Source organism: Balearica regulorum, chromosome 8 (assembly GCF_011004875.1).
Source record: "Balearica regulorum gibbericeps isolate bBalReg1 chromosome 8, bBalReg1.pri, whole genome shotgun sequence".
NCBI classification, from domain to species: domain Eukaryota; kingdom Metazoa; phylum Chordata; class Aves; order Gruiformes; family Gruidae; genus Balearica; species Balearica regulorum.
Genome location: NC_046191.1, coordinates 28,270,880 through 28,293,310, shown reverse-complemented (window position 1 = coordinate 28,293,310; position 22,431 = coordinate 28,270,880). Strand labels below are relative to the sequence as shown.

General features: G+C 43.3%; 1 protein-coding gene across 5 annotated transcripts in view; it reads left to right on the top strand.

Annotated features, from left to right (window-relative positions):
- Window positions 1-2,918: 2,918 nt before the first annotated feature.
- The window catches only part of DNM3 (dynamin 3), a 183,153-nt gene continuing 163,640 nt past the window's right edge, over window positions 2,919-22,431 (top strand). For all 5 annotated transcript variants that reach the window (XM_075760263.1, XM_075760264.1, XM_075760262.1 and 2 more), the window contains exons 1-2: window positions 2,919-3,145; window positions 20,650-20,723. In XM_075760263.1, coding sequence (XP_075616378.1) covers window positions 3,000-3,145; window positions 20,650-20,723 — 220 coding nt within the window. In that variant the 5' untranslated portion in view covers window positions 2,919-2,999. The remainder of the gene's footprint in view (window positions 3,146-20,649; window positions 20,724-22,431) is intronic.

Sequence of the window (22,431 nt, the reverse complement as noted above, 5' to 3'; positions counted from 1 at the left end):
GGGTCCTGCCCGCTCTCCTGGTGGGGGAATGTGCTTGGCTCTTTGCTGCAGGCATCTGCAAATCTCCTCTCTGGTAGTTTATATATAACCCATTTCTCATGAAGGGAATCGCACTGGTGTATGTTTATAAAGCAGCCTGGGGACCTGATCTAAATGTCCTCAGTTTTAACGTCACGCTGCCTGGTTAGGAAGAAGTGTCTGTGGGTAAGTTTGTGGGCTCAAATGCTACAGCTGCACCCTGAAGCTGGGCTATTTTTGCCATATATTTTTCTGGAAGTCAGGGCAGGACAAATTTGCTGTCCGTAGGCTTGATCCGAAATGCACTGGAGGCTTGGGCAGGGCTGGGGGCCCCAGGCAGGCTGTGCTGGAGCTGATGACATCTGGAAGGGAGCAGACCCTGCTGACGGAGTCGGTGTGCCACCCTGGGGAGCAGGGCACCCTTCCCGCCGTGCCGGGGAGAGGGGGTCAGTGAAGGTCTCTCCTTGCCAAACCTGTCACGTGGAAAAAGAAAATGATAAATATCGTGGGGCACAACTGAGCGCAGGGTAAAAATACAGAGCGTGTTTAGCTGGCTAAGCAGTGAGCAACGCAGCTCCTGGGGATCGCACCTGGTGCTCCCCAGGAAAACGTGGCCCTCTGATGCTGGTTTGGGTCTCTTTTTTCAGGGTTATTCATTACAAGAAGCTTTGCAATGGTATCTGCTAGTACTACCCCTGTTTCGTTTAGCTACTCTGAATCTTGACAAATTCAGAGAGCCAGGCTGGGCTCCGCATGGGGGGTTGGAACAAGATGCCTGGAGAAGTCGGAAAAAGCAGAGACGTGAAGATGCACTTGGGTGCCCTTCCTCTCTTCTTCACTGCTCTCTTGGACTCGTCGGAAAAACGAGCATCCTCGTGATAACACGGGCATGCACAATGAAAATGTTCGTGCTTTTTCCAGGAGGTTGGAAATCTATACTTGGCTGCTTGTGGCTTTTTTTCTGTGGGGGAGAGTGGCTTTTTGTAAGCGATGGAGTCGCAGGGTGAGTGTGGTCACGTAGCAGCTTTAATTCAGCTTCAATAGACAAAAAAGTTTGATTTGGAAACTTCCCAGGCTTGGGGGAATAACTCAAATTTTTCCTACTCATAGATGTTGGTTTTTTTTTTTTTTTTTTGTGGAAGCAAAGAAAGATATAATTTAAAGACCTAATGGAAAGGATAGTTCCCCAAGTTATCAATTTGAAGGCATGCACAGCGTTGCTCCTGAAGGCATCGTGCCTTTTTTAATCTTCATTTGTCTCTTGTGGAGATGCAATCCTATCGCCAGGCTGCTCTTCTACCGATCTTAATTACTTCACTGGGGCAGCACAAAGTGCTCAGACGAGGTGGATTCTGTGTGACTTCCAGCCTCCGTAGAAACCCAGGAGCTGGAGGAAGGCCAGGCAGCTACTCCAGTGCCTCCCGGCATAGCCCGCTCACTCAGGAGTGGGGGGAAAAAAATAGTCATGCTGCTAATTGGCATAATTATGTCAATAACCCCCAGGCCTCATCTAGATAGAAATGATGGCAAGGCTTTTCCCAGAGGCTGTGATGCTGGGGCCGTGATCTACCCACTGCTAGAGAAGCTGTCTCTGCGTTATGCAGGTTAAAAACTTTGTAATCTGTTCGTTTGTTTCCAGGGTGAGAAGTCAGTCTGTTGTAGAGAGTAATTTTTTACACATATTGAGAGCTCTGGCCAAGAAGTTTTGATAATCCTCCAGATCGTTAGTATCTGTCAGCCTGCGGGATGTTCACAGTTCCCTTTTGTTTTGCTTTTCACGCTGAGTGAGGCCGGTGTCTGGTTTAATACAGAGGATAACTTTTATTGCTGCGGGACTCCAAAGCCTCTGTTTTGGATATTTTTGTGTTGTGACTGCTGCCAGTAATCACAGACAAATCTCCTCTCTGTTGTTCGCCTGTGCTTTTAGCTCAGCCTCGGTATGCATTTTTAATTGAACCCACTGCAATGCCGTGGCTCGGACCTTGTTATCGCTTCCCAGCCTGTTCCTGAACCACCCACCTGCTACCAGCGCTGCCGGACCCGGCTTCTCGGGCCTGCCCTGACACGGTTTCGGTGAACGGGTGTCCGACCCTTGGCCACGCTCCCACCCGTGGCTGAACATCGGTGCCGTTTGCCAGGGTCCCTCGTGCGCTGTAGGGATGGATTGTGATTCCCGCTGCTCCCGTTCCCGTGGTGGGCGGGAGTCGGGAGGAATTTGGCCACTGGGACTGCTCCAAAATACCCCGCTCGGCAGGTTGGGAAGTGCTGAGGCCAGCTGTCTGCCAGGTCCCATGGGGGTAAGCAGGACCCAGCTCCTCCGTGTGCTCCCGGTTTGGCCCTGTTCCCAGTTCGGTGCCAAGGCTGTAGAGGAAGAGTGCGTGCAGACCTCCACCGGGTGCCGCAGGATGGCACGGCCCCGCACCGGGGGGCTCGCAGGGGCTACCGCAGCCCTTTCCGCCAGCGGGACAGGGTGGCCGGCTGGGGTCGGCGCTCTTGGGGGAGAGGGGCAGCAGGGCAGTCTGGTGTGTCCGTGCACGGACCTGGGCAAACGGTGGTCTTCGTGCCCAAGAGCCTCAGCACCGAGGAGCCCACCCAGCCGCTCGAGTGGAACGGGTGGGCACTGGGCGAGCGGGTGTGCGGGGAGGACCCCGGGGATGCTCCCTGCGAGCTGCTGGCCTGTACAGGTGACTGGCAGAAGGCTCTGCCGGTGCCGGACCGCGGAGGGGCCGCTGCCACCGCAGAAAGGGCAGAGGGGACCCCACCGCCACCACGGGCTCAGCCCTGCCTGCCCGCACCGGGACCCGCACCGGGACCCGCACCGGGACCCGCACCGGGACCCGCACCGGGAGGGGGCGTGGCCTGTCCGGGGAGACCCCGCCCCCAGGCTCGGGGGTGGGACGCATGCGCAGTGCGCCGGCCGTTACCTGTCAGCGGCGGCGGCGGGCGGAGGAGAGGAGGCGGGGAGGGCACGGCACGGCGGGATGGAGGGGCTTATCCCGCTCGTTAACCGGCTGCAGGACGCCTTCGCGGCGCTGGGTCAGAGCTGCCTGCTCGACCTGCCGCAGATTGCGGTGGTGGGCGGGCAGAGCGCCGGCAAGAGCTCCGTGCTGGAGAACTGCGTCTCCAGGTGAGGCGGCGGGCACGACACCCCTTCAACGTCTACCTGGCTGCGCGCGCCGTTCCTAACGGTTGTTCCCCCCCCCACCCCACCCCCCTCCCCTCCCGCTCTTCCAACGGTCGCTGCGCGCGCCCCCCCCCCCCCCCCCCCCCGCAGCGCCGCGTTCCCGTAGCGGCGGGGAGAGGCCGGTTGCCAGCGGGGATGTACGAGGCGGGGGGGGCGGCGGTCCCGGCTCCGCGCCCACCGGGAGTGCTCGGTGTGTCCCCCCTCCGGTGCCGCGGGGGAGGCGAGGCGGGCCCTGGCACGACAGCGTCCTTGATTTGCGTGCTGCGGGGAAGCCGCCGCAACTCCGGTGTGAGCGGGTTCGTGTGCCCGGGGCGGGGGTTAACCAAGGCGTTTAAAGCCTCAAATCCTAATTACGGTGGGGGTTCAGGGTCTGGTCGGTTAACGGTTCTCGTACCGTTGCTTACAGTTCACGCCGTCCCAATACGTGTATAGGTATTAGCATCTTTTCTAAAAATGACTGAAAGAAGAAAGGGGAAGCCTAATGATTCAGGTGGTCCTTTCGATGGACAGACTATGAAGATCTCTGGAGGTAAACGTGAACTTCACGTGCTGTTCCATAAAGTTTCTGCTGCGTTTGCCGCAAATAGCACGCGGGCTCCTGGAGGGAGGTGGTGTTTTCAGAGCGTAGCTGCAATCGTTAGTTTGCATCTAGGATCAAAAATGCTGTGTATGTCAGTAATTGGGGAACTTTCATGTGCGGAGATCTTTGTTAAAGGTAATATTAAATGCTGTATCTCTCCACAACCTTCCCCTGTGTCAGACTGCAATAGCTCTTGATATAGGGTATAAAAATACTGTACAGTTCTTCTTTATCTCCCTTTCAGAATTTACTCTTGCTGTGTTAAATTTTAGGTTTTTCTTCTCTCTACTTGAAGACTGTAGCGAACTTCTGTTGTTGACAGTACTGCCAGTCTCTCAAGTTTAGAAGGCACAAGTGAGATCCTCAGAAATCACTATTAGCCATCAAAGCATTAGTTTTCTTTAAACTAGTCTTTTAAAAGTATTTTTGTAACCTTTTGATTTTTTGATCTGTGTGTCCATGAAGCACATGTGCCGAAGAAAGTCATCTTCATCTTTCTTGTCACTAAGGATGTTTTGGTCCCTGTGTCAAAGCCTTGTTCTGGGGTGGCACCCACCCAGATCGGGGCTGAGTGTGGTGGGCTGTGTGCTGATGTCTTTCTCTGGATCCAGCTGTGCTGATGGAAGTGATTACTGCTCCCAGATGCTTGTTATTTCTCCCCTGCTAGAGGGATCTGCTCCATCTGATCCGCAGGTGGAGCTGTTCCTTTGAGCGCGGCTCACTCCTGCTGCCCGGATGTGCCTGGCTAGAGCAAAAGGTGAAAATGAGCAGTTTGTGCTAATCTGGCCCATTTGGACAAGAGGCTGGAACTCGCACAAGTGAGACGTGGGCATTTCTAGCAACAATTATGAAGAAAAGTGAAGGGCAATGACTCTTTTCACCCACATAGTTATTCACCATGCAGCCAGTGGATGCTGCAAGAGAGTCTCTTTGGAGAAGTGCTTACAGACTGCACCAGGGTGTCTCTGTCACATAGGATCTGGAATTTGGGTTCTTTCAACCCAGTCTCAGAGTTTCACATCATTATTTTATGCGGTAACTTCTCGCGATATAGTATCAGCTGATCTGTAGTACCTCCCTACTTGTAAGCTTGGAGCCTGTTGCAAATGTGACGTTAAAATGCATTACTTCGAACCTATTCCATGAGACTTAAGCAGCTATGTTTTACTCGTGCCTTTCCTCCAGACTGAGTGAGTCTGTGTGGTCAGCAGATGTATAGTTACTTGCTAAGCTGTGAGAAGTTCATTGTGAACCCTTGGATCCAGATTAATAAATATCCAGGAGATAAGAAGAACATTTTGTTTCTCAGATCAGCAGGCAAAATGGTATGTGGTTCTTTTTAGTAAGCCATAGGACATTCTTGGTTTTACGGGATAATGAAGCTGCTCTCTGCAGACAAGAAGTTTATTACATCCGTGTCTGTCTTAATATGGCTTATAGAGGTAGCACATGTCTTTGTAGAGACATAAATAGTTATATTTTTTGTTCCAGTTGGTTTGTGTTGCGGTTTTTGGTTTTGGTTTTTTTTAATCATGTGAGTCTTATAATTAGTAGATTTTGAACTCTTAGCCTTCAGAGAGATGCTTAAGATGTCCTCACCTTCAGGAATAGCTGTAATTGGTAAGAGGAAGGCATCCTATCTTCTGTGTGAAGGGCAGTGTCTTGCTATAAACATGCTGTTGGTTGATAACTTGAGTATTTGCTATTGGAGCTCTGGTGAGATTAGTAAGGTTGTTCTTAACTCTAGGATCAGATTGTTATTCTCTGCTGCCTGTAGCTTCTAGACCACTGTACCTGTTTCAGTCCTTCACAAGGTCTTTGCTTGTGCAAGGATGACTTTTTTTTGTTTCCCCACACTCAGACAGAGGAAACTATTTTCTAGCTTGCAGGTGGTATCAGAGTTGGAGCTTCTTTACGGAGCCTAACTGCTCAGGAAACACGTTGGGCTATACTGCATTACCCACCCAATGCAGTTTATGCATTGCCATAATCTTTCAGAAGGGTTGTGAGGGATGTGGCCCTGGCATAGTTCTGTGGGCTGACAAATGGTTCTGGAAGTGGGATCCAAGTCCTGTTATTTCTGAAGCGCTGAGTGGCATGCATCCATCACTGTCCCCAGGGCAGCACCAAGCCTTGTTTAGGTGCGCACAGCATCCTTATTTACTAACACCAGTCAGTGAATGTGCTTGGGATTAAATAGCATGTTCGATCTGCATCAGTGCTGATGTTGCATGAGGGTCAATTCTGCGTGTTTGCCTGCTCCAGGAATTGTGTGACACCCAGAACCACTTATGTCATTGTAGGCTGGCTGGGAACAGGGCTGGAGTGGAGCAGCGTCAAATCTCCCAGTGTAGCTGTTATTGGTACTATCTGGATTAGCATCTACTAAGGTATTTGAAGAGTTTGCTCTTCACTTATTGCTCCTTTGTGTGCAAGGAGACTTTGCTGCTTTTGGTAGTCAAGGACTGTGTTTGGAGGGTTTCCTCTCAGGATTCTGGTTATATTTAGATGGAAACAGACATTCCAGAGAGCACCTGAGGACACCAGTCGTTTCCATTTATGGGTTAGACCTTCATGTGTTCCTAACTGGAGCTCGTGGCAGTCATTTGAGGAAATGGTATTGTCTGAGGAGCAAATGTTCTTACTTGCTTCCCTTTGTAACAGAAGTAAATGTGCCCTTAAAATACTGAGCCAGTGTTTGAAGCAAAGGATCTAGTGCAATCTTCTGGTAGAAGTTGGTGAGAGAGAGATTCAAAAGTGCAAGGGGAGTCAAATGTCTAATACCAACAGAATGCCAGGGGGAGATAGGCACTTCACCTGCTCTTACTCCTTTCCTACAGATGAGTACAGGACCATGACCTTATATATTGCTTGTGCTTTTTAAACATCTTTTCATGATAATAGGGTTACTTAAAACTAATAGCAGGAAACAATCCCTGGAAACTGTATTTGGAGAGAAAGCATTTTCTATTATTTCGTATATCCAAATGGGCTTTTAAGATAACTAAAGGCACAGATGGCAAGTTACCTTGTCAGGGCCTTTTTCTCCAGATTTGAATCAGAGCCTTATTTTATTCTTACAAATAGTGAGAAATTAATAATTAGATTTCAAACCTGAAAGCTCTTTACTTCCTTCCCTGCTTACTGTTATATAAACTGCATGTGGCCAAATAATTGTTTTATAAGAGATGTGAACTCTTGATTGTAACCCTGTCAGTCATAATCAAACAAGTACTTTCATTTTAAGAGCCTGAGGTCTGGTTTTGTAATACAGCTTTTTGATCTGAGATGCTTTTGATAGTCTTACTGTATAGCTATTTGTTACGGCATACGTACTTTTTTTTTTTTCCTCCAAATTATGATTCCTCATAGGCTCAGCTCATTCTTTCTCCTTGAGATGGCGGTTGTGAAAAGACTGCGTTGAGTCATTAGGGAAAGAGAAAGGACTTTAAATCTGGCTGTTGAAGCAGAGAATTGCTTTGAAGAAAGTAGACGCATACTTAGATTGCATGCTTCCTGGAGGAGATATAGTTAAAATTGGTGCAGATACCTTATTCTTTCAGTTAGTAGTCATTGACAGAAAAACTTTTTTTTACAGAAAATTCTTCTCTTTTGTGAAACAGGCGTGAAAAAGCTAAGCAGTCAGAGATACAAACTGAAGTGTGGTGCCGTGTATTCTTTTTTTAATCTTAAGGATCTTCTGGAAATGAGAATCAGCCACTCCTTTTCCTGGCTAATTAAGCCATTGTACAGCTGTATTGAGTGTATTAGTCTAGTTATCAAAGTAGTCTGGTGCACTGAAAGCAAGGATTGTTTCTGGGTATTCCATTAAATAAAAACAGCAGCAAATGAGACAGTGGCTCATTTAGGTTTCTTCCCCAAATAGATGTTTACCTTTGGAGGGTGCAGAACAAATTTGGCCTTTTAGATGAGATATAGATGGCTTAGTTTTGTCCTTAAATGTAACTCTGATGTAGATTTTGAGTTCATTTTTATACCAAGTCTTGAGAATTGATAAATGCAAAGTAAAGCAAACGTGTAGTTAAAAACAGACATGCAAACAAATATGCTGATTTTTTTTTTTTTTTTCTTCTCCCCACATATAAAGTAAAAGTTTTCCTCTAAAACTGCTTTGAGGATCTGTGTCTCATACTTCTGGCATTTAAATTTTACCAATTAAAAGATTTCTTCTGTTTTAAGAAAAGCTGCACTCTGTAATGAGGCATAGTATAGGGAGCCCTGACCTATATTCTGGCATTTAAGATCAGTGTATCAAGCAGTTTGCAGAGATGTTAAATCAATAAGTAATACTTAATGCTTTTGTAAAGTGTACTTGTGAGAATATATGTACATATGGTCTTAATATAACTTTGGCATACTATATACGATTAGGGTATTGTAGTGATGTAGTGAACACAAGCTTAGTATTTGAAGTCTGAGACCTAGACTTCAGAAAAACCTCAAAACCCCACAAAAAGCAATCCTTCCCCCTGCCCCAGTCTGGTCTTGAGTGGCTTCTGAGAAATCAGATTCAGTGGCACTTGTTATGGGAAGTTCAATCCATTGAGGTACTGAGGGTGACTGCACACCTCTGGTAATTTTTAAAGGCGAATAGTCGTCTAGTGAGAGGTTTATGTGGGTTTTTTCTTTTTTCTTTATTTTTTTCAGACCATAGGTATCCACTTAACTTCATCTAAACTCTCCTACTTCTTAACACAGAGACGCTTCTACGAATTCAGCAGATTGTCTGACTCTCTAGGCTCTTGTATAACGTTCTAAATCCCAATATTTACTGCCTTCAGGAATGAGCCCACGCTTGGGATTTGGTAGTGCTGAAATCAAAAAATAGCAAGCACCTTTGAAGTCTTGCTGTTTCTTGATGGGCATTGCTCCTGTTAATGTTTCAAGTTTATGTTTGCCTTTGTAGATGAAATAGAAAACAAGGCTTTCAGTTTAGATACATAGATGTTAACAATATGATTGTTTGGATACTCACCTGTAAACATAGGGAGTGATGCTGCTATGGATTGCAACAGAGTAGTAGAAGTATGGACACAGTTCTCTTGTCTGCCACTAATTTACTGTGTAACCTCAAACTGTTTTTTAAACATTACCTGCATCTGTATCCATATGCATGTGCCTTGAGCCTTTACTCTTGTCTTAACTGTATGTAGGACTTAGATTTTTATTCCTTATTTTTAAGTTGCTTCTCTTTCTAAAGGAAGAGGTTAGCATATAATCTTAAAATCAGCGTGGGATAACTGTGATTGTAGTTTAAAACTTGCTGTTATGCATTTCTCTGCTTTGTGTGATGGCTGCTTTAGATACCTATATGGCACCAAAACTGAGTAGTGGATTCTGCTTTGTACAGCTGAGACATAGCAGCGTTTCTTCTTCCCAAAAATGGACCCTTGCTGGTGTTTCGTTTGTGCCTCTAACAGCTTAGTTGTTCAGAGAGATTGTGTTTGTGGTTTGCTATCCATCAGTTCATCGGTGAGAAAATTGATGATACTCGTTTAAGTATTCATGGGTTCCTTAAACAATGTCTGCCTAGCTGCAAGCACAGAGAGGCAGAAGCCATTTTTGCTTTTTCTGTGGTTTTGTTTTTTTTTTTTTTTTTAAACAGTGCATTTCAAAATAAGGCCTTCTAGTAAATAGAAGCCTGTGAAATTCCCTTGTTTGCTGTGCTTGTGTGTAACGGGTTACTGGGAATCCTTTTAATGCCGTGTATCTGCAGTGTAAAGCCTTTAGTGTAAATATGCTGAGAACAGGAAATGAGCATTATTTAACTGTGACCTTGCATCTTTTTCTTCAGCAAGTTGCATTGAGATGAACAAGGCAGCATTATTGAACTAGAGAGGAGCAAAATCCCATTTAACTGCATGCTGGGCTTTGATGTACTGCCAAGTACTGTTGTCTGTGATAGCCTCTGGGATGCAAAGGAGACTGTAGCTGTAGATAAGAGAGGTTTTTCAACCAAAGTGTCTAGCAATAATGTCAGCTTTTATAATTTGTATGTGGAAGTTATGCTTTTAATTCAATACCTAGCATGGTATTTCTGCATCCCAGTTCCCGTGGAAAATCACCAAGACTTCATGCTTCAGATATGCAAGAGATTTACTATTTGCTGTAATACAGCTGAGTCTCAGAGATGATATAATTAAAGCTAGATTAACCTTAAGCACTCAGTACTTTGTTTACTATGTACAGTGCAGATGCCTGAAAAAGTAGACATATATTTAGCGGTGCTTGGCTGTAGAGGATGCTCTAAAATGGTCTGTAACTCGCCTGCACAGAATAGGCAGGGCTCTGCGTGGCAAGCACGAGAACAACAGTAAGACATCTCTAGCCTCTGCTGCATGACAGTGGATGAAATGGGCTGCGGTCCAGATCTGTTCAACAGCCAAGCTGGAATCTGCTGAAGAAATTTTAGCATAATCCATCAGAGGCAGTGTTGTGCCCTTGCGTGCTCACCTGTTAGTTTGTTCAGTTGCTAAATAAATGTTGACAGAAGATCCCCAATGTCTGTCACATCTGGGAAATAGGCTGGAAAGCCTTAGGAGTCTGGGCTGAGACCTCCCGCATTATGACTTTGTTAAGTGTTCTGGGAAGTAGCAGCATAAAACAGTGTTTTGGTCAGACTTTTAGTATAAAATTTTCTTGTGGTAATAATTCAGTTTCTGGAGAGCAGAGAGAGATGGGAGATCATGGCTAATATTGAATTTCAATATTTAGCTAAACAGACTTTACATTGACATGGACAATATATTCATTTGCACGTACTGCAGGCTCAAAGATAAATGGACAGGTAAAAAGAGATAAAATGGCTGCAGAAGAGAAGTTGTTTGAAAGACTCAAATCACTTGTTTTGGAAACATCCCCATTTCCCCCCTTTCTTCTGTAGTTGTCTTTCTGTCTATAAATGCAGGCTGTCTTTATACTGCAGTTCCCATTGTCTATACCTTCTGGAGGGAGTAGAAGAGTTGAATCCAGTTACATTCCAGCTCTGCAAAATAATCTGAAATGGCTTCTATTATACCAAGAAAGATAATTGTACAGTTTGACACCTTGCCCACCACAAAAGAGATGAATCTATTTTCATGATGCTTCTGAAAATGCAAAGTTTTTTTGGCCTTGACTAGGACATGGCATAGCTGATTGTATGCTATACCACTGTTTTAAAAAGTCTGTATTGATGGATCTGAGTTCAGGACAGTGCGATTTGAGAGGAAGGGCAGGAGCTTCTTTTGTCTGGGTTTTTGATGACAGCGCTGAAATCTGCAATATCTGAAAGCTTTGTTGTGACAGAGTATCCAGAGGTGAATTATTTGCTAAATGCAAGTAATTATATAGTAGTTAGCTTCATGTAGCTGATATGCCTGCAGTGTTGGGGACATGTTGTTTTGTTTCTGATCACTGCAATCAGAATATTTTTCTGTTTATATCTGATTATATTATGGAGGAAAACTTTTTACTCAAATCTTTTCTAAAGAAACATTGTTAATAGTATTTGGCAGCTGTAAGTGATGGGAAAAAAAAAAGCCCAACAACTTCTATTTATAGCACTGACAACAATTTAAAATGAGTAAAGAATTTTTGTTGTTAATTTCTTGCATTGAGATACAAAATCTTGCTGCATTAGTATTCATCCTGAGAATGGATGGGCTTTTATGCACCAACATGCTATGCAAATTAGTCCTTTCCTAAGAGCAAACGTATCTGATTAGGGAGAATACAGTTGTCCTGCAAAGTCTGCTTTATTCTTTTCAACACAAAAATTCTGAGAATTGTTGGGGGGTGTGTGTGTGTGTTTTGTGGTTTCTCCACCTCCCACCTGCCGCTTGGAATTGATGGAGAGCACCGTTGGGCAGGAAATAGCAGAAGCTTTTGTAAAATCTTAAAAGAGAAAGCGGAAAAAGGGCATTTTCACAAATGGAATTAGGATGATGCAGCAAAGCTTTGGATGCCTGCCAGGGAGGACAGATGCATCGTGCATACAGTGGCTTGCCGACGAGCTTGCACGTTGGCAACTTCCCGAGCTGTTAATACAGCAAGCCTACAGCCTGAGCATAATCACTGCAAACAGAGCACTGTTCATCTTACCACTTCTGTGGTTTTGCCTGGCAACTTTTCATAGCTGTGTGTGGCAAATTTTCAGTCCTATAAACATTATTGAGACCTGAAAGCTTTCTATCATGTAAAAGGTTTTTTTTTTTTTTTTTTTTTTTTTTAATACTAGGAAGTGCATTTTCTTTCCTTACTGCAGTGAACAGGCTTGCCTTTTTTGGTGCAGAAATGCAATGTGAGGTCCTCTCACTGCTGTCAAAATATGTCATTTCATTTGGGATACTAATAATGGTCTGTGCCTTCTTAGACTTCTGTTCAAATGTCCCCTGCTTTGGAGAACCTGTTGACTCCAGTCATGTTTAATAGAAGCCTTCACCACTGGGACTAGAGTAATTTTTGGCACTGATTTTCTCATAGCCCTATAGTGTGTACTTTAATAATTTCTGGCTGCTTGTTGAGCAGGGATGCTGCTGCTACTTAAAGACAGCGTCTTCCAGATATGAGAGAAGTATGGCAGTGTTTTTTAAGCCTGCTCTGTCTCCAGTCTTCTGCATGAAGAAGAAATCTCAAGCTTTGCTTTCTCACCTTAGTGGTGCCTGAGCATTGTCACTGAACTTGGTTGTTATGGAGGTGCCCAGCTAGTGTGACTGAAATCCATTGCCATCTTATTTCAAGTTCTTCAAGGGCTTTTCAAAAATTGATTTTATTTCTCACCTTTAGAGTCAACACTAACCATATTCCCGTGGTTAGGTCTGTTTTGGTGGATTTTTTTTTTGTACCATTCCCCTCTGGATTTTTGTGTAGTTGGCCTCAACTTCATAAAGGAGTGGGGGAAGGAGGACTGTGTTGGTTTTGCGTGGCAAGGTTTTGGTAGCGGGGGGGGCTACAGGGGTGGCTTCTGTGAGAAGATGCTAGAAGCTTCCCCTGTGTCTGACAGAGCCAATGCCAGCCGGCTCCAAGATGGACCCGCCGCTGGCCAAGGCCAAGCCAATCAGCGCCTCTGTGATAACATATTTAAGAAAGAGAAAAACAGTTAGAGAGCGCTTTTGCAGCCAGAGAGAGGAGTGAGAAGATGTAAGAACATCTGCAGACACCAAGGTCAGTGAAGAAGGAGGGACAGGAGGTGCTCCAGGCACTGGAGCAGAGATCCCCCTGCAGCCCGTGGTGAAGACCATGGTGAAGCAGGCTGTCCCCCTGCAGCCCATGGAGGGAGGATGAGGGGGTGTAGCGATTCCACCTGCAGCCCGTGGAGGACCCCACGCTGGAGCAGGTGGAGGCACCTGAAGGAGGCTGTGACCCCGTGGGAAGCCCACGCTGGAGCAAGCTCCTGGCAGGACCTGTGGATCCGTGGAGAGAGGAGCCCACGCCAGAGCAGGTTTGCTGACAGGACTTGTGACCCCGTGGGGGACCCACGCTGGAGCAGTTTGCTCCTGAAGGTCTGCACCCTGTGGGAGAGACTCACGTTGGAGAAGGTCGTGAAGGACTGTCTGCCATGAGAAGGACTCCATGCTGGAGCAGGGGAATGATGAGAGGAGTCCTCCCCCTGAGGATGAAGAAGCAGCAGCAACACCGTGTGATGAACTGACCGTAACCCCCACTCCCCGTCCCCCTGTGCCGCTGGGGGGGGTGGAGGTTGAAGCCGGGAGTGAAGTTGAGCCCAGGAAGATGGGAGGGGTGGGGGGGAGGCATTTTAAGATTTGATTTTATTTCTCATTCCTCTGTTTTGCTTAGTAATAAATAAGATGAATTCCCTCTCTAAGTTCGGTCTGTTTTGCTCGTGATGATAATTAGAGAATGATCTCTCCCTGTCCTTATCTCGACCCACAAGCTTTCCGTTATACCTTTTCTCCCCTGTCTAATGAAGGAGTGGCTCTGGTGGGCACCTGGCCCTCAGCCAGGGTCAACCCATCACAGGACCCAAAGAGACATTTTTAGGCTGCTAGGTTGTAGTGCTGTGTAAAAGTATCAAGATTTTTTTTATTATTCTTGATTCAACTTGTGTGCTTACCTGAAAGTGATAACTGGGGGATCCCTGCTTTGGCTGTTCAGTTTTAGTAGTTCAGCAGTGGTGATGAAGGACACTGCTGGGCTGGAAAATGGCTTCTCAAAGACACCCCAAGTTTGTCTGCCTTGCTTGAAAGGAAGAGATAGTTAACAGCCCTAGGACGTCTGGACACTCAGTTCCTCACCCCTAAAGACATGCCCAAACTGCATGGGCTGCAATGTGTAGTTACTACTACTGTTTTGATTCAGCAGGTTAATTAAAATGATCTCTCAGTTGAAGGAAGATTTACCTTCAAAGAGTGGTTACTGCAAACTGAGACCAAACTTCATTAGAGAACTTGAACTAAGCACTAACATGTCATGATAAGGATGCCAGCATCTACGCTGTGTGATTTACAAAAAGCCCTGGAAAGACTGGTATTGAGCTTTAGGAGCTGATATATCCGAAATCACTAAAAATCCACAGCCTGTTAATGCATTTAGCTTGCCTAGTAGGCCTAATTAAGATAGGTATCATTGGTCTTCAATAAAGAAGATTAATTATTTTGTTCATGTTCATGTAAGCCCCATTAGTTAGGCTGAGATTTTGCAGTCATTGAACAAAGCTATGGGAGACTCCTCTTGATTGACAGACATTATGCCAAAACAAAAAGCATTTGCTCTTCTGTAACTAATGAAAGGAGGTGAGGAATCAAGTGGTGACTGATAATAAGAACTGGTCTCTGTACATTGAGCTAATGAGGAAGAGCATATATAGCCAAATATCAATGTGATGTATGCTACAGTATTACTGGAAAAAAAAATGATACGTGCTTGAGAACAGAGGGTAGAGGAATTGTGCTTCCAAAGCCACTGAGGAAGAAAAAATACAGTGATGTCTAGTGTCAGTGAGGACAAACTTCCTCTGAGAAAGTACTTCACTTGACATTACGAATTTAATTCCTAAGCAAGCCTCTCCTTAAAAGCAAAGTATACTTCCCATCACTTGGATGTACTTTGCTTTGTAATGAACAAAAGTGCATGAAGGATCTGCTGCTGGGTCCTCTGTAGTGTTGGTATAGCAAACCAACGAGAGTAAGCACAGGAGCAAGAGCAGGCGAAATAGAAGGAACACACCTGCTAAAACAGGTCTTCAGATGTATATTTTTAGCATTAAGTGTTCTTTAGTTATAAATTAACTGGGTTTGGTTTATGGGGTTTTGAAAGCAAATCTGAAGAAAGAGGCTAGAAATTATTAACGTCTCTCTTCTGTTGGCTTACAGCGGACTATGCTTTTCCCTATTTTGTTCTTTTGTAGCACATTGCTTTGAGGCTAAATACGATAAATGCAAGAAAAATGAAAGCCTTTTGTGGTACTTCTATACAGTGTACATTTGCCACAGAACTGGGAGATGCTTGGCTGTATAGGCATGTGTAAGTGTTCACTATGAAACAGCGTGTTGTTTTGCACAAGACACGGCCGTTCAGTGGCCAGTATGAGCCACGAGTGCTACAAGTGTTTCTAGTGCACCAGGCTGGAGTTGTATAAAACAATAAACACTGTGTTGGAAAAGGCACAGGAAAACTGTTGACTTTTGGCATAACTGCTTCTGATTGCAGTTGAAGTTACGGTGCAGGCAAATCTTGGGAATAAAGGCCTGTGTGGAGTGCTACCGCAGCAGTGTTGTTCAGGTGAGCAGCCCATAGAATCCCTTTCTGCATTTGAGGGAAGGTTAGTGGAAAAACTTGGAGTAACATTACCGATGCCATTTGGCAAAATTAAATAGATTTATATGGGTCATTTGTGCTCTTCTGTAAGAGAATTATGGCTCTTGTCCTGAGCTTGTCTTGTTTCTACCCTTTGTGAAAAATGTGGAGGCTTTTTCTTTGAAGTGACTTCTGATTTGTATTTTTTTTTTTTGACGGTTCGTCACTATCAGTTTTACTTGTTCCTAGCTCTTTAATTAATGCAGTTACTGGGTAATCATTGACACTTTCCTCCATTATTTGATTTCCTGGATTCCCCCTGTGTTTTATATGAATGAATTATATTGGTATTAATGTAAATTAGTCACCATTTATACTGTATAATGCTGACCATATAACTGATCAAAGTGCAGAACATTTCTCAGTACTATACTGACAAAAGTAAAGCAGATTTAAGTTACACTTGAAATCATGATTCAATTTTAAGTGGTGATGCATCATCGCTCTTCACACAAACTGAGGATTCTTCTCTTTTGTCTTTTTTTAACATAAAAAATACTACCAGTGTGCTAGAGAGCTCCTAAATGAAAACTCTTCCCCTATGAGGAAATTTCCTTGGAACACATTATGTTTATATTTTGTTTGTTTGATATGTGTACTTTTCTTTGTAAGCTATAGTCCTGCATTATAATGAGATAACCTCACTGAAGGAGCCCCTGTCTGGTTTGCTTTTCAGCATTTCACTATGGTTTCTGGCCTTTCTGAGATTTGAAAGGGTGTTCCCATCACTTCCGTGGGACTCTTCCCATTAACGAATTGTCTAATTACTTTATCAGCTTATTTTCTTTCTGACCTTCAGTCAGAGAGGGTGATATGATAAAAGAAAGACACAACATAGAGAAACATGAACTTCATTTCCTGCCCCCCCGAGTTGTCTACTGCAGCAAAGATCAGCCCCCTAACTGTCCTGGTACTATAAACTGTTAAGGTGTTGGTATGGCCATTGACAACTTGTTTCACCATCCTGTGACATCAGTTTTTGAGACCTGGGTTTTAGCAAGTCAAATTCAAACTCGTATCTGTTACCTCTGCACTTTAAACAACCATTTCAGTAGGTATACTTGTCCAGATCTGTGACACTGGAAATGAGCAGTGTTAGAGAGTGAAGACAGTACAGTTTATGTTGTGCAGTAAGACATGAGTAACTTTATAGCTTTTAGGGTAAAAATTATGTGGCCCTGAAAATATTTTGCTCTTGAAAATATTTGATGGTATTCTAACAGACGAGTGCATTCTAAGATTGAAGAGTTATTGAAGTGATGTTCTGGAAGACTTGGCTGCTTGCATCTTATTTGCATTTGTTACATTCGGTATTGGCTAGGCAACGCTGGACAGGCTTTGCTGCCGGTCTCCAAACTGTCATGTCACAGCAGCATTGCTGCTGAGCTAGTATAGCTGTTGTCAGCAGAGTACCTTTTGCTGAAAATGCTCTGGAATAAAGATGTAAAAGTAGTTTGATTCTTAATGCCTGTCCTTTAAAGGAGCATATCTTTCATGCCTAGCTTTATTCTTGTACAATGCGTTTCATTCTTGTTTCCTGCACCTTGCCTTTGTGGTCTTGCAGTTGTGCACGCAGGTACTCACAGGCTCACTCCCACCACCACAGAAGACAGCCTTTTCTTTCCCTTGTCGGTGTCTTCGTGCACTGATTCTCAGGCGTGTCCTTTTTTCTAAGATAGATTTCTTTGCAGCTGCTTCAACTCTGATGTGATTTTTCTCCCAGCTCTCACTTAACGTATCTGTAGACACTGACCAAAAGGTATGGAAAAGCAGCTACCTCAAACCTGTCCTTAAAAGAATGTTAAATGTGCCCAGGGCAATGAGGGGCATCATCATCCTTTGGTCAGAAGGAACCTTTGTGGCTTGGCTGTGTTCATTTGTATTATATTTCTTGCTGCTGAAGCTAATTTTTTTTTTCCTTCATTTTATTTAAGTAGATGTTTTAGGGAAAATGGGGGTGCAGGGCCATTCCTAATACACTGGGTTGGTGTGTTTTTTTTTTTTTTTTTAGCATCACTAACAAACCCTGTGTAGAATGCTTTCCATACCAAGAGGAGGGGCAGAAGACCTGCATCCTGTCTTGTGGATGTCAAAGCAGGCATTTCTGCAGAAGCAGTTGTACAGTATTTCATCTGACTCCGTTGCTGCTAGAATTGTAATATGGTACTATTTTTTCCTTAAAAAAGTGCAAGTTATGTCTCAGATTTAACTTAGATTTCTGTGTGTGTTTAAAGAACTGCCTTTTTATAGAAGTAGGGTTTATGTATTTATTTGTTAACATCTGATTTGGGCTGCGCAGGGAAAGTGCACAGATGCCATTTGCCTTTTGGCTGAAGCTGAAATTTCAAATATTAAAAAAAAAATAAATATCTCTTGTCCCTGTGGAAGCAGATTTATTAATTGAGGTCAATGTCTCTTTCATAGAAGTAAAATACCCATTCAGCAGTTATGGGGGTGGTATTTCTCCTGAACTCTCCCCATGATCCCCTGGTTACCCTCATTCTTCGTCATTTTTTCCTCTTCAGACTGTGTCTTTGAAGCAGAGACCTTATGTCCTTCTGCTGCACACTGTTTAGATGGTTATGTGATCAACACAGCTCACCCTCTCGCTGAACGGGAACCTCTCTCAGCTGATGCTTGCTTGAGCAGATGATGGGCTTTTTGACAACAGTGAACTTATTAGAGAGGCTTATCGAATGGCATCTATTTTGGGCATGTTAAGAGGACGTTCTGAAGGAAAATTGTTGTCTTACATTTTTTTTGTCATTTTGCTGCTGAGGAAAGGTCAGCGTTGCATAACTAGGGGTTACGTTAATGCAGTGTTCTTTATCTCTGAATGTGCTTAGTCTGAAGCAGAAAATCAATAAGTCTTTTCAGCCTTTGACTCCCTGAAGAAGGATTTTACTGCCTCATGTGGTGCTATAGAGGACCTTAGTTTGTTTTGTGTGATCAGTTTGTCCTGAATGGCAATTCTCTTTAGCTTCTTGTTGGGGGAAAATGATTTATTGATTCGTTTTAAAATCAGATATGAAATGCTTGAAAATCAATATATGAAATTGTAATCTTGGTGAGGATTTTCTACATCCTGGGCTACTGTCATTTCAGTGCATACAGAGGAATGAGTATGTTCCTATACAAATTTTCTTCTCTTCCCCATGAGAAAGTATCAGTATATGGCACTTCACTGAGACAGAGGTTTCTTTCCATTGGTAGGTACTGAAATTTTGAAAGCTTTTAGTACCTCTTTAAACTACTACTTGTATCCTGTTGCTGTCTCAAGTGTTGTAAAACATTGCAGCAGATTTAAATCAGTAGCCTGATGTTTTTGCATTATCTTTGTTTTAGAGATTACTTGAATTCCTAATTAATTGTACTTTTGCCTGCAGATCTGTTTTTGAGTGTGGAAGTTAACGAGCTAGCTTGTGTTTGAACAGCCTCTTTTTTTTTGTGGTGTGCTTTAGCTTTAGTTTGCAGAGTAATCATGCTGTAAGCACATATTAACAGGTATTGAGAAAGTGAGAGTATTATTTTAGCTAGAAGTTAACATTGTTTCATTCAAAATGCTGGGGAGTTCTAAAGTGGTGTGGGGCACAGCTGACAGCCAGTCCTGTTCCTCAGACCTAATATCCTCTGATTCGCAGAAATATCCTGAAGTTTGATGAAAAATTTGTTTGGTTTATTTTTCATAGATGTACCTTCCAGGATTGTTTTAAACCTTGTAGGTTTGTGTGCTGCCTTAGAGAAACTGCTAACATCAGGCATCTGTTAAGTAGCACAAGGTCGGTATGAAGATATGCAATGATTGTAGGTAAGAAGTGGTTTCTCCGGTGGCTTGAGCAGCCCCATCTAAGCAGTTCTGTCTAAAGGGCTGACAGGACTGTATCTTTCTTCCGTTGACTCTTTCGTCCTTCTCCCCACCCCTCCAAACACACTGCACATTCCTGCCTCACCCTTGTACTGGCACTAGTGCATCTGTCAACACGGTCACCCAGATCAGCTCCACAATTTGACTGAAGATTCATCCCCTAACCATTTGCTGGATTGCTTTTCACCTGAGCCGGACAGGTGAGTTAGCAATGCTGCTAAGACAGGCAAGAAGGTGATTCAGCATCCCTGCTAAGGCAGGAAAAAGTAGGATTGTGAAACTGTTTACCTCTGAATTTTTTTCTGCTGAAGATGTTTGTTTGAGGGGAGCACTCTTCAAAGCCTCTCACTGAACCTCATCTTGAGGTTTATAAGAGTTTAATAGGTATGGCAACTGGGGAAGACCCTGGAAAAAAAAAAGTGTGTTATTTTGCTCTGGGTTTCTGATAATTGTTTTTGCAACTAACAATTGGTTCAAAGGTTTTCTAGGGTTTCAGTTGCATAGGGAGTCTCCCTGTCTTTGGAGACATGGAAAGGATCATGGGGGTGCATAATGATACGACGAAGTTGCTCTGTTTGCTTCATTGCTTGCTTTGTGATCCAAGGGCGCTCCCCCTGCTGTCCCAGAGTACTTCTAGTGTTCAGCTTTGACTCAAAATCTTCTGGCAGATGTGTTACTGGAAAAGTTATTTGGGAGTTTGAACTGGCAGAAGTTAAGTGTGCGAAAGAGTAGGGGCAGAGTGCTGGCAGTTTGCTTTGGCCAAGGCTTTGGTGTGGTGTGTGAGAGTGTGTGTATTCATAGGCCTATATACTCTTCACATCAAGTATAGGGTGAGGACACATTTATTTAGAGAGACCGATAAATGTGGGCATGGCTTCAGGTACTCTTACTATGCCAGGTGAGTTTTGAAATGTTATATGTGATGGTCATGAAGAAAGAGAATTTATAATGCCTGGAGATGGTAATTTAGTTTTAATATGTATTTGTCTAATGACCTACTACTATTGTGAACCAAAATTAACAGGCCTACTTTATATTAGTGTTTGATGTAAATCTGTCCCCACCAACTTTCCCTTTTCATTGCAGCTGGAGGTATAGAGAAGGTTCCAAATTAGTCCAATATCTTATGTAATTAGACAGTGCTTTCTGGGTAGTAACTTTTTTTTTTTTCTCCAATGTTTCCAGGGATTTTCTTCCACGAGGTTCTGGAATTGTAACAAGACGACCATTGGTCTTACAACTCATCACTGCCAAAACAGGTACCCTCTTTCTCCTTTTGGTTCAGTGCCTGGACAAAGTGCTGAAGTGCTTCAGCAGGAGGAAAAAAAAATAATCTAAGAAAACTTAAGCAGTGTGAAGAAAGATGCAACTAGACTGTCTGGAACAAAGGTCTGCTGCTTCAAAACTGTACGCTCAAGACCGACTAATCTCATTGTCCTCTCTGGGAAAACAGTAAAACCTAAATCCTAGAGCACATAGTAAATTTAATCCAATATCAGACTTAAAGCAGTGGAGAAACATTACTACATACAAAATGTTTTAGAAATTAGCTTTGATTTATTAATTTCTTGATGAACTTTACAGTTGTGTTCATTAACATACCAAAATGGCTGTACTTCTACCTTTAACTCTTGCTCCAGTGCACACAGATTTGATTCCACACAGCTTGTTTTCGTGACTTGTCTTTTTTGGTTGGGCTCACTGCACTAAGTAGAGCAGAAGGTAGACTGGGGGAGAACAAGGCTGCTGTGTATTTGTCTGGTCAAAAATAAAATACAGCATGTATATACCACTGAACTATGTGACGTATTGAGATCTTTCATCAGAATTCACCACTTTGTACTCTTCCAAGGGGCACTTAATCTGCTGTTGTGTAGCTCACTTCGCTAGCATATATAAAAGCTTTCCATCATTCTAATGTTGCTGTTGCTTCTAAACCAATGTAAGCAACAAAATCACTGGTTTACTATTGACTTATACTTAAGATAATAAAAAGAAATGAAATAACATCCAAAAAAAGCTTTTAAAAATAAAAAGTGCTGTTGAAACTGTGGAATTCAGTATTTCTGTATGCTCAGCTTAGAAATTTTAGGATTTTCAAGTGTGTAATATACTGATAGTGCTTTATATATATTAAAAGATTAAGTTCATTTTGGTTGGAGATATGAACACTTGCCATTTCTGCATATCTGGCTTTTGATTTCTGACAGAGAACGCAGTAATGCATGAATAAGGCCTAGCTATGGAGAATCTTCATCTAATTTTCCCAGCACCTTGTAATAGCAGAAGAAAGAAAACAATTGAGCTCTGTGCTGGCATTCCTAACAAAATGTCTAGTCTGCAGGGACATAGGAATTAGTAAGTAAACTCTTACACTGTAACCTCAGGACGTTAAATACTTATTCTTGGACATCCATCCTAAACTTACCCTGACTGCTCTGTATTGCCCTATTTTGTAAAGTAATCATTGCCCCTTGGTTAAGGGGGCAATGAAAGGGCTTCTTGCTCTTTCTGGTATTTTCCCCGTTAATATGTTACATGGTATTACCAGCTTTAGGTAGGCCTTTAGGTTTTTGTATAGGTACCTTCTCTGCTGAAAAGTAGTTCTTCATTATAACTGAAGTAACACAAAAAAACTTTAAAAAATTCTGGAGACCAGAGCTTCAGCCTAATTTCATGTTTCCTGGATGTCAAGACATATTTTTCCTTTTGGGAAATGCTGTCTATTTCTTGTTTGGGATTAGGTGCCAAGACCTTTAAAATGCAAGCTTTAATTATTTTGTTACTTTCTGTAAACATTATTCCGCTGTTGTTGTTTTTGGTGGTGAAATTCCAAATAACTTTATCTTTTAAGCCACCTTTATCTTTCCGAACTAATTTTAAAAAAAGAAAATAAAGAAAACTGCTTAGGGAAACACAGTGTTCTTTTACAGGAAGCAGATGCTGGACTGATTTTTATCAAGTCCA